The sequence below is a fragment of the Belonocnema kinseyi genome, chromosome 8 (assembly GCF_010883055.1).
Source record: "Belonocnema kinseyi isolate 2016_QV_RU_SX_M_011 chromosome 8, B_treatae_v1, whole genome shotgun sequence".
Taxonomy (NCBI): domain Eukaryota; kingdom Metazoa; phylum Arthropoda; class Insecta; order Hymenoptera; family Cynipidae; genus Belonocnema; species Belonocnema kinseyi.
In genome coordinates, this window is record NC_046664.1 from 138,493,690 (window position 1) to 138,506,718 (window position 13,029).

At 35.8% G+C, this 13,029-nt stretch overlaps 1 protein-coding gene across 2 annotated transcripts in view; it reads right to left on the bottom strand.

Moving 5' to 3' along the window:
- LOC117178865 (dynein light chain roadblock-type 2) overlaps nucleotides 1-13,029 on the bottom strand; it is a 145,662-nt gene that overhangs the window by 16,070 nt on the left and 116,563 nt on the right. For both annotated transcript variants that reach the window (XM_033370378.1, XM_033370376.1), the window contains exon 3: nucleotides 7,091-7,169. In XM_033370378.1, the coding sequence (XP_033226269.1) occupies nucleotides 7,091-7,169 (79 nt within the window). The remainder of the gene's footprint in view (nucleotides 1-7,090; nucleotides 7,170-13,029) is intronic.

Sequence of the window (13,029 nt, forward strand, 5' to 3'; positions counted from 1 at the left end):
ACCGAACAACCCGCGTAAAAATGACGAAGCACCGTCTGTGAAGCGGATCTCGATTACGCGCCTCTGAAATCATCCTCAGATGAGGCCTTGAATATCAAGGTAGAAACCACAGAGGAACTAGAAACAAAATTGAGACAAAAGGCAATCCATGTTGATCAGCCCCAAACGTTAAATCAACATGAAATGGATAATTGTTGACCATTGGGATGTTATTAACCAGACAGTTCATTAATATCCTAGCCAATCGACCTGACATTGTGATATGAGAGTGAAAGGTGGAAGAGTCTAGTACATCTTGGAGATAGCTTATCCCCTTAACCAGAATTTGCAGGAAACCTACAGAACCAAGATCCATAAGTATAACGAGTTACGACATGATGTAAAGACAATATGGAGGAATGTGAAACATGCATCTGTTCGTCCTATTGTGATATCAGCTACAGGTAATGTGCAAGCAAGCAAGATGCACTGAACATCTTGGACATTTAGCAGTCAGTAGGGTAGTCGCACCCGCCCAAATGCGGTTTCATTAGAAACAAATCGCACTGTGAAAAACTTTCTAGATTATTAGGAAACAAACGGTTAGCAACCTATGGAGTGGTTCATGGTAACTTTATGAAAACATCCAGATGTGACTTTTACACCATGCTCCTCATTTCGTACCTACAAGACCATCACAAACAATTTTAAACATCGTACAATGTTAAATTAATTTATAACATCCTTATCTCATTAGGCACTTGACTTAGTACGTATCTGATGTTCCAAAACCTGGTACACTCGAGAACAAGTTTCAAAAAATAATAATCTGAAAATATATAATTAATATTAAGAGAACGGTAGTTTGTTCTATAACAGCTTTCAGTGACAATGTAATGACTAATGAAATAGCATTCATTGTATATAGTGGAGAATTCTGCTTTGTGGATACAAATGCATTTATTGTTTTCTATGAAAAAAAAGTTAATATTATCATGATAAGAATGATCTCAATTGGGAAATCGTATAAGAATACGAATGCTGGTGGTTTTAATAAAGAAGAAAAAAAGAAGAAGCAGTCACGCCAATTTATATATTTATATCTAAACAATAATAGAAATGATGAAGAAGTTGCAAATGTAAATATGAGCTATCCCTAAAATGTATGCAAACAATTCATCAAATATGAAAAACTAGAAAGATAAAAAGACATATATAAGCGTCATTAACTTATTATAGTTGTATTCAATTGTAAAATATATATAATAATGGATATGTGGGGAAAATGCATACATACATATAATTATGAAATAAAAGATAATAAAGAGGTAACTGTTACTTTATTTATTTCTAAGTACATAGTAAAAATGGAACACAAAGAAACTAATAACTCAAACGCAGTTGGCGCAGACCAAGTTTTTGATTTGAAGGGAAATTGAAAGTGTTGTGTCGTAGGTAAGAGTGCTATTTAGTGTTTTCACGAGTGCTTATGCGGTTAATTGTGATTGAAAGTAACAAAATTGTTGTGCTTATGCATTCTCTAATTGAGAAAGGAAACCGCGAGGGTGGGCTACAAGGCAGGAAGGACCTCAACAAATCGATCGCGAAACATACCCGTGCGAATCGACACCAGGGGCGGCTTTAACCGCAAACAAATTCAAACCGACAATAAGAAAGGTAGGGAGATCGAGTAATGCAGACAAGTTAAATTTAAAAAAAAAATTATGGAAGTTACGAAAAGTATTTGTTGGGAGTAACAAAAAACAAAAATTTCGAAAAAGATGCCCAACTCAAAGGATCAGTGACAGAAACAGAGGACCAAAGAGAAGAAATAGAATATTATAATAATCACCCAATAACGGATCAGAGAAGAAGCAACGTCAACTGTATTAGCTATACCAGACTAGATGAACTCAAAATTAAATATCACCAAATATCATCTAGTGCCGAAGATGATGTCGAAAAAGGAATTCAAGTGTGACAAACTTGAAGGACTCAGCATCTGGCACGGCCGAGCTATATGTGGAGGACTGGTTTTAACTTTAAGTTAACTTGAAAATGAAAATTGGACAGGACAGGACCTCCGCTAAGCAGAAGGGAGAGCAAGCTAGGGCGGGAGACATTAAATGGCTGATAGAAGGTGAGTGGTTTTATTAAGGAAAAGCCTTAGTTTATCGTAAGAACTTTGATATTATAGTATTGTAAGAGACCTGGTTAGAAGAAATTTACAAATATAATCTTATTAACTCGCTAGATTAGGATTTCATATCCAATACCAAAGGCCGCTACTACAGTTTACAAAAAAGGAAGGGCAAAGGGGGGGTCACACAGTAGGTGTTACGAAAAACGTAGGAAGAAACGTTCTGTTCGGATTCATGAGGCTACTTTATTTTCCGCGGTTACGAGTGATTTGAGTTCGCGTGCGGCTCTGGGTTCTTCACGACCCGCCTGTTGGATCGAGTAGCTAGGAGTGGGGCAAGGAAACTCAGTTCCCCTCTACCACGGCTCGAGTCACCAACCCTTTATCGCGCTCGTATTTTCGAGTCATGTAATCGTAAGTAATTGATCAATTATTGGTAACAACGTTATTTTGTGTGTAGATTGAAATTTTGTAGATATCTTGCTCTTTCGAGCAAGGTATTATAAATATTTTTTTTTTGAAAATAGGACTTGTCGATTTACCTTCTCGATATGCGCGATTAATGCGTAGGTGTTAAACACATCATTTTTTCGGCACTGCCACATCCGGCAATTGTTATTGTCAAAACGAGCATTTGGTACTTCGAGCCGGATTGGTTAGTGAAAAAGTGATATTAGTGCGATAATTATTAACAATTTTTATCCAATATATTGCCGCCAAGGAATCGAGTGCATTGGCGCAGAAGCGTGAGGACGCTTGCATCATTTGAGCAGGTCATTCACCAGCAAAGACACACCGGCTAAGTGTACCCACATTACTGTGCAACTGTACAGTAGCATCGATCCTACGCGTGTTGATCAGAGCGTCCTATCTTGAATTTCGAACATGATTGTTTAAGTAGAGGAGACGCGCCTCCGTCAGTGCAATGAGTGCGGGTTGCGAACGGCACTCAACGATGCACACACCGAGCTTGTGAACACGTAACCAGTGCAAAACGGTAAGTGGGCTATATATTACTTAGAATCAAAGGCTTATTTAAATGATTACCTTCATCATTTTGAATAAAAATCCGCGAAAAGTGAATGCAGTTCGGTTGATCATGATACGACCAATTTTAGCAATCGACTAAATTTTCCGCGATTACAATTGCCGACGTTTTCGAGATATTATGGAGCAGATACGACAATAATGGAATCCTTATACATAATTACTTTGGAAGACTACTTAATTCGCCTATCATGTTAAAAGAGAGCACATAAGAGCTCAGCTTTTGTTGAAAGATTTCATGGAGGCAGTGGGGGCATTGGCTTCATTGAAATGTCCAACAGAGAAGTGGGATGATCTTATCGTTTTCATGCTCGCTCAGGGATTAGATTCAACAACTCGCATATCCTGGGAGGATAGTTTAGGTGCGTCGACTATACAGCCGAAGAACAATACTTAGCACACTTTTTTGATGGGCAAGGTGATCACCTTGGAGTTGTAGAAAACTCGGAGCTTGCTTCCACTAGCCAGTCCAAGGCACCACCAGGAAAGAACAAAAACAAGAACGGGATTGGCAAATAAAGTAATTTGACACATGCTCATAATGCTGTCTTAAAAAAGGGAATTGCAGTTTTTGTTTCGGTCAACTCATGGTAACGACCCGTACTAATTTTCTTCAGAAGTCTGTCAAAAGGAGCAGAGAGATATGGTGAGAAAAAATGGATTATGTTTCAACTGCCTGGGTAAGCACTCCATAAAAATCCTGTGGTTCTAATAACCGGTCCCAATTATGTAATAGTTTCCATCATACCGTGCTTCACTCTCCCTATAACGAATCCAACTCTGAGTCGACATCCATTGACAATTCTATAGCTCCTTCTAGTCCTTCCACTCATTATCCTGCTATGCTACTGGCCACGGCTCTTTTAAATACCGAAATAACTGGTGGAATGCGCCACAAGACCAGAGTTCTACTAGACCAAGAGGCTTGGGCTTCCTTTATTTTGGAATCACTGGTACAGCGACTTCGGCTACCTCGTCAATCAGCGATCATCACTGTTTTGGTTGTTGGAAGCCATCGATCACCCAGACCTACGAGAGGTATTGTGAACATTAAAGTATGCTCTCGCATCAATCCTGAAGTTTAATCTAGATTAAATGTAAAGATAAAGAACAATGGCTAGGTTCAGATGCGGAAATGTAGATAAAGTTAGAAATAAAGGTTTGAAAGACATGTCATGCAGGTTCGGTGGGATAGAAGAAGAAAATTTAGCCCACATCCTAATATGCGAGGCAATGAGGAAAAATACCGCTGAAGAAGTGGCAGTTGAATAAGAAAATGGTTAGAAAATTGCATCGAAAAAGAATTACATTGGAAACTCCGTAAACTAATTAAGGAAGACCCGAGCTTGGTACTGTGTCAGTATACGAGAGAATTTGAATAAAAAATAAAGGAGCTAAACTCCAACACCAAATATAGTATGTACATGGTTGTTAAATATAAGATTATATCATGCGTAATTAAAAGTTTGCAATTACTAAAACTTGCATTATGCTGTTAAAACACGATCTAAATATGTAAAAACCTACGAAGGTGTACATAGAAAAATAAACTTACTTACTTACTAATACTTATTTAAGAACCAGCCGCCAAAAGCAACCTCAAAAAGGCCCGTGTACCCATTAGAATTGACTGTAAGAAACGATGAAATGGTCTGTCACATAACAGAGTAATCTGCTAAAAAGATTGAATTTACTTACTTGAAACACTGTGGCCCACTAAGAATTCCAATTAAAAATAATAGTGGAATTAAATATTCGTTAGTATAAATATTATATTATTTTTCGATGCTTCATGGAAAATGGAAATTTTTGTCTATACTTTAAGAAATCAAATACATAACTCTTTTTTTGACACTTGGAATCGGCCGGGGTTTCATTGCTAAATTTTCGATAAAATGAATTTGCTCAAATTTATTCATATAACAAAAGTTACATACAAAAATTAAAACAAAAAAGCACCACTTTCGCTCAGCGATTTGAGGTGTTGGGGAGAGAGAACCACAGCGCCGTCTAGCAGTGTCTCAGAGCAAGATAATAATATGAAGTCCGTGACAAATCTACCAAACGTCAAAGTTCCCGCAAATGAGCGATGAGTAACCTGAAAAAGCCCCCACAAATCAGCGCGCAAGATAAAAAAGTTGCCGTTTGAAAATTAAAGGAAACACAGCGTAAAATAATACAGCATCCCCCACCTACCACATTTTGCATAACAAAATGTTTTTTTTTTAATTTAGAAAGTAACGGGTTTAAAAAAATACTTGTATTTATTCCAAAATGCCTAGAATCAATGAAGCAGATATCCAGAAAAGTTGTCTTATAGCTTAGAATTTGTTAAAAATTTTATTAAATTTGTTATAAGCAAATAGGTGAGTGAAAATGGATTCATGGTGATTGGCAGTAATTCGGAAATTGATTTGCACTAAATTTGACCAATTTTATAAAGATAAATAAATCCAGGTCTTTTCAAAATATATTATATTTTATGAGAGAATATAATTATTGAAAATATGAGCGACAAAAATATATTTAATAGCGCAAACCACTTCTTAGGGCGACAACCAGGGCAAAACTATCTCTAGTTCACCTCCCCTGAAGATATTAGGCCACTGGACGTAAATTCTAGAGAAAATCCCGAGACTAAAATAGTTTTTTAATTGAATTCATGAAACATAATACATAAATTCTTATTTATAAACAATTATCCATAAAAGCTACTTATATGGAAATAAATCAAGTTTTTTTCTACTGAATCGAACAAAAATTATACGAAAATGTAATAAAATTATTAGATTTCTTCATCCAGTAACAACTGATTATTGTTTAAACAAATTTAATTAACGAATGAACTCTGATTATTTTTAGAAGTAAAAGCTTAATTTGTTCAAAATAATTGAAGTGTCAATAATTAATTTCTAAACTTTTTAGGAGCTTATATGACCGCAAACAAGTTTCATTGTTAACAACAATTGTGGCAATCAATTTTTATCATTTCAGGCATTTAAAAAAATTGCGTTTCATTAGGGTATAAGCACACTAAGATTTAATAACGGCTCTGTGCTACCGGTCGATAACAATCGATAATTATTTTTAAAAAATTAATTAACAAACGTATTTTCAGCTATTTCTAAAGGTAAAAACTTGTTTCTTTTTTTAATCGTAACCAACTGTTATAACTAGTTTTAACATTTTTTTTAGAAACCTCGATAAGGATTCGCTATTGTCATTGCCTTTAATAATTCTATAGACAAGTTTTTGTTTACAGGTGCATGAGAAGAAAAAAAAATTGTCTACAAAATTAATAATGACTTTAACAATAGTTATCGCATTTTTTTGTTTTAAATGCTTAAGATGGTAACAATTTGCGGAAACAGTTGTTGAGAATACAAAGTGTTGATTGTCACACAAGCTCTCTAAATGTTTAGAAATTTGTTATTTACAATTCATTCCGTTGAAAAAACCAAACTTTACTTAAAATATAGCCAGACAGTGCATTTGTTAATTAAACATGTTTGAAAAATGTTCAATTGTTATGAGATCAATAAATCTGATAACTTGTTTATATTTTCGTATCATTTTTTGCAAATTCGATAAAAATCTTGATTTATTTTAACATAACTACCTGCTATGGATAATTGTTTATAAAATTTGTTTAGAAAATAACAGTTAAGTTATTATATTTCCCGAATTCAATTAACACTATTTTTGTCAATAAACTGTACAAATTTAATACAAATAAATTCACCTATTCAATAACATGCTTAAACAATTTCAAAGCTATTAGACAACTTTTTAGGATATCTGCGTCATTGATTGTAGGTATTTTGTATCGAAACCAAGTAATTTTCGAAAACCAGTACTCTTCTAAAAAAATATCCATATGTTTAGGAAAAAAATACAATGTGTAAGTTTGATTATCATACATACCTTCTGCATTAACAACGATTGTTCCAACAACTCCTTTATGAGATTGAATGCGTTTCATAGTTTCCTCGACCTCTTGAGCCTACATGTACAAAAAAGAAAAAAAGAATATACTTAATATAAAATCTCTAAATGATATCGTCGATTTCAATTGTAACAATACTCGATTTCATTGCTACATGCGTGACACGAGGCTGACAGTAATTAGTTAGATATTGATGGAACGTTACACGTGTTTTCTTGAAGTTAATGATCCCAACAGAGCTGCCTTGATCTGCCCTTGCCTGGATTTCAGTGACGTTCATTGGCTACGGTGCGCGTCTGTACTTAATTTTCAAAGACGTACGCGAACTAGAGCCAATGAACGCCGCACAGTTCAAGCATGCGCAAGTATTTTTGCATCACTGTTTGGAATAATAATGGAATGAAAATTCGATGTTAATAATACGAATCAATACTTCTCCTCTACCACCACCTTGCCACCCGTACCGCCGCAATACAGGGCCTCTGCTTGTTATTTATGATCGAACTCTTATTTCAATTTAAGTCTCTCTGCTTGTTACTTATGATCGTATCTTTATTTCAATTTCGGAAAAGACATATTAAAGCCTTCAAAGCATTTAAACGAGCTATCTGGACCATTAAATATATCTATGTGAGTGCCTGCGGAGAATTTCTCAGAGCTTCTCAGAGCTTCTCAGCGTATTGAGAATCCTTAGCATATACTCTGAGATTTCTATCGGTAGGGTTAGTACAGTTTTAATTACAAGTTAATGTTTAAGTTATTATTTGTTATTAATATAAACATTAAGTAATATTCCTTTGAAACATGGAATTTGTTATAATTTTTGTTATCAAAATCCATTGCTGGTGTGAAAAGCGATAACAACTTTTTAAGATTTTGAGGTTAGGAATTGATTTTAGAATACAATAGCGAACTGCTGGTCGCGAAATTAGATCATTTTTTCCACTTTAATGTAAATCATCCGTATATCTACAAAAATCTATAAAAATATTATTCTTTGCTATGCAAATTTACGAAAATTTCATTCAAATTTGTAAAAATTTTGGTGAAAAAACCGAAACTATTTTAATCAGGATTAAAATAAAAAATAGCTTTTAATGTTTTCATCCTACTTCTTTTTGATAAATTTTCTAACTGCGAGCAGTTCGCTCTTGAAGTGCAAAATATAATATTAACCTTAAAATCTCAATATGTTTCTATAGCATTTTATATCAGCAATGAAATTTTATAAAAATTTCATGATTCACAGGAATAATACTTAATGTTAAGGTTTATATTGAATGCAAATAATAACTAAAACATTAACTTAAAACTAAAAATACACCAATGTTACACTAATTTTACTAAATAGCAGAAAAGTACCATTAAACTCCTTGCACTTCACCTTCACCACATAACAGCTTCATAAAATATATAGACTTCCAATGTTTTATATGCTTTTAAATAATATATGGTTTAAGAAATTTGCGATTGAATAAATTATGTTCAGTTTTATGGATGTATCGGGTCTTCGTATCTGCCGACAATTTTGCCAAATACTCAATCTTTATTTTATAAAAACTTAATTTTGAAAACCTCCAAAAACAGATACATACTATAGGGATGTACGGGCACTTTCATTATCATACGTTTACGGCATGAAAGTGCAAAGTAGTGGGAATGTTGATGCTGAGTTTTTCTGATATTGTGGTGAAATTTGAGATGAGTGGATTGTGGAAGTGTGTAGAAGGGTGTGGATGTGAGAGATCTAATTAAGGGATTGTGAGATTGCAAAGGGGAGGTAGATATTTTGGAGGATTGAGACAGATTTGTGTGGAAGTTTGTTTGGAGATTTGTGACAGGGTGGGAAGACTGTGTTGACGGATTGGTAGTAGCAGGGTTGGGTAGCGACAAAGAAAGGCGAGACAGGTACCAGGCAGCGACGGTAGATAGAGGCAGGGAAGTATAGAAGGCGGGAAGGTTTTAATTTGATTCATGGCTAGCGGAGCGAGTATCTCCGCGGAAAACACAGAGTTAGAGCAAGAAATGTTCAATACGCCGAAAGAAGAGATAAAGGAAAGGAAGGCAAGGGGGAAGTATAAAAAAACTATAGAAAAGGAAAGATTAAGAGCAAAAAGCGTAGGGTCAATAGAAGCATTTATCAAAAGGAAGAGAGGGGAGAGGGAAAGCAGTGAAGAGAAGGAAGATATCGGGGCGAGTGTAAAATATCAGAAAATGTTTAGATTTCCGCCGGAAAAGCAGAGTTTGGTAGGGAAAAGCGATAACAGTAAGGGTGCTGACGGTAACGGAGATGAAAGTGAAGTGTCGATGAAAGAGGAAAGACTAAAGGAAATTCGAGAAGTGATGATAGAGGTAATGGGGATTTATGAAGAAAAGCAGGAGAAAAGGGAAGAGGAATTAAAGAAGGAAATTAGGCGAGAAATGGCTGAAGTTAAGAAAGAAATAAAAAAATGTAAAGAAATCAGGAAACAGTTAGGAAAGAGGATGCATTCATTGGAGCAAAAACTAGAGAAACAGGAAGAAGTTAATAATACAAAGGTAGAGGAGATGAGAGGTAGGATGAAAGTCATAATGATGGGGACGTTGCTAGATGAAAAGGGATGGGAAAGAGTAAGGGGAAGGTTACCAAGAGGTTACAAATGGCAAGTGCGAAACGCAAAGAGGAAGAATAAAAAGGGCAAATAAATCGGAGGAATGATGATGGGAGTGAGGAATGAATGTATAACAGGGAAAGATAAGAAAGACAGGAATGAACAAGAAGCAGGAGTAATAATAGAAGAGGCAATGATGGGAGGAGAAAAGTGGAAGGTAGTGGGCGATTTATGTGAACGGTGATATGCAGGAAAAAGCAGAGGAGATTAAAGAAATGATTGAAGAAAATAAAGAAGAGATTAGGATGATAATGGGTGGGGATTTCAATGCGAGAACAGGAGACAGAAGAGGTAGGGAATGGGGACAAGAGATTGGAAGAAAATCCAAAGATAAGGTACTTAATGGGGAGGGGAAAAAGTTGTTGAAGAGCTTGGAGGAGCTGGAATGGTATATCTTAAACGGAAATGTAGGAGATAAGAAAAAAGCATATATACGCTCAGCAGGTGAAAGGGGAACGGTAATTGATTATGTGATAGTGGATGATGAGGTAAGAGAGAAGGTTAGGAAACTAGGCGTAGGTGATTATATTGATTCGGATCACTTTCCCTTAATAGTGACATTAGAGGGACAAAAAAGCAATAGCAATATGAATAAAAGGGGAGCAAATGTAAAAACTGAAGGAAAAGGGGAAGGAAAAGAACAGTTTCGAGAAAAGGTCAGAAATATCAAAATGCGAAAGGAAAATGTGGGCGAGGAGATAGAAAAAATGATTAGAGAAATAAAAATAGGATTAGAGTGCACAAACAAAAATGAAGTTAGTAAAGGGGGGAATAGAAATGGGTGGGATGAGGACTGTAAAGAGAAAAGAAGGAGATCAGAAAGGAATTAAGAAAGTGAAGAAAAGAAAAAGTAGTGGAGAAGAATATAGGAAAAAAAGAAAAAGTATACTGAGTTGTGTTATCAAAAGAAAGAGGAAGAGAATAAAAGGTTTGAGGAAGAGGCAGAGAAGACTAGGACGGAAGAAGAGGTATTGAAGGTAGTAAATAGAGACAGAAAAAGAAGAAAAAGAGTAAACCAAGATATTGAAATGGTAGAATGGAAGAAATATTATTTGGATTTGCGAGGGGGAGTACAGAGAAAAGTTATAAAGGGGGAGAAATATGGTAGAAAAAAGATGAGGAAGAGGACATATCAAGGGAAGGAATAGTTAAGGTATTAGGAATAATGAAGGATGGAAAGGCACCTGGTATAGATGAAATTCCAAATGAAGTATGGAAATATTGAGGGGAGGAACTAGAGGAATGGGCATGGATAATGTGTAATAGAGTATGGAGAGGAGAGGGATGGCCAGAGTTATGGAAAGAAGGAGTAGTTATACCAATAGTAAAGAAGGGAAAAGGAGAGGAGGTTAAAGATTATAGGGGGTGACGATGATGCCAACACGGTATAAAGTATATATAACTATTTTGTCGGAGAGATTGAAGATAGAAGTTGTAGAAAAAAAGATCGAGTCACCGAATCACACAGAGTATAGAAAAGGAATAGGGGTAATGGACAACATCTATGTTCTGAACTATCTACTAAATAAGAGAATTAAAAGGGAAAAAGGGGCAATGATATCAATGTTCGTGAACTTAAAGGCGGCGTTTGACTCATTAGATCGAAGAGAAATAGAAAAAGTTACGATAAAAAAGGGGATAAGAGAGGATTAATAAAGAGCTTCAGAAATTTTTAGAGACTAAAAGAAGGGTAAAGGTAGGAGAGCAAGTAGGAGATAGTTTCTGGTTGGTGAGAGGTGTAAGGCAAGGTTGTCCTCTGAGCCCACTTTTATTTAATTTATTAATATCAGACTTAGAAGAAGAAATGAGGAAAAAAGGTTGGGGAGGAGTTAGGATAGAGAAGGAAAAGTTATATACACTGGCATACGCAGGCGACAGAGTGTAGAAAAGACAAAGATAATGAGGTTTAGAAAAGGAGAGGGAAGGAAGAAAGAATGGACAGGAAGATGGAAGGAAATAAAGTTAGAAGAAGTAAAAGAGTATATGTATTTGGGATATATCTTGCAATTGAATGGAGACCATGCAGCTCATATAAGAGAAAGGATAAAAAAAAGCAGCAGGGGTAATGAAACAGATATGGGGAATACGACAAAGAAGGTTAAAAAAATTGGAATTGCGATGGAAAGAAGAGAAAGATATTGAGTTTACAAGAAAGGTGTATAAGGTGGACAGTAGGGGCAGACTGGAGGACGCCAGGATACGTGGTGAGAGAAGAAGCGCAAAGGGATAAGTTAAGTATTAGAGCGGGAAAGAGGGCATGGGAATTTGAGACGAAGCTGAGAGAGGGAAAGGGAGGGGATTTGGCGAGAAAGTGTTTGATGGAGGTAGAAGCGAGGAGAGGGAGGGCGATCGAATTAACGAGATGGGAAGAAGAAAGGAGGCACTTCTTTAATGATAGAGAAAAAGAAGACGGGACCGGAGTAAACTATGAAGAACTGGAAAAAAGGGAGAGGAAAAGACACTTAATGGAAAGATGGGGGATGATTCGGGAATCAAGATACAATAAATGGTAAAAGATGATAAAAAAGGAACGAGTGCGAAAGTATTTAGAAAAGGGATGGGGAGAGAGAAGGTGGACCAGAATAGCAAAATTCAGATTGAGAAACGAGATAAGGGAGGGGATGCACTGGGAAAAAGAAGAAAACCGAAAGTGTAGAATATGTGAATGGGAGAAGGAAACATGGGAGCACGTATAGAAAGGATGTAGGAGAGGAATGGAAGATAAAGGAAGCTGACAAGAGAATGTGGTTAAGATTCTAGGGGAGGATGGATTAGGTGAAGAATGGATGAAGGAATTGGAGGGTGCTAGAGGAGCGAATGAGAGAGAATGAAAGAATGCATATGAAAAAAAGGCAAATAGAGGTATAAAAAAGTGAAAGAAAAAGCAAACGGAAGTAGCTTAGATTAGAAGCGTAAAGATTGTAAGTAATGGTAAGGTAAAAGTTAAGTAGACTAAGAAGCGTTTGCGTTTTCATGCTCTCTCTCTCTCTCTCTCGCTTGCACACTCGCTTCCGTTTGCTCGTTCACTCGTTTGCTAATAAGTCCTAAATTGCGTTATCGCAGGAAATAGAGATAAGGAACTAGATATTAGACTTATGTAAATACGAGGGTAGTTCAATAAGTCCTTAGAATGAAGTATAAAAACAATTTTTTTTGGGGTAAACTTTTTTTTTTATTTTTCAACATAATCTCCTTGGAGCTCTATACACTTGGTCAATCGCTTTTCAAGTTTTTTTAATCCTTCAGAAAAGTGCGTTTTCGAAAGT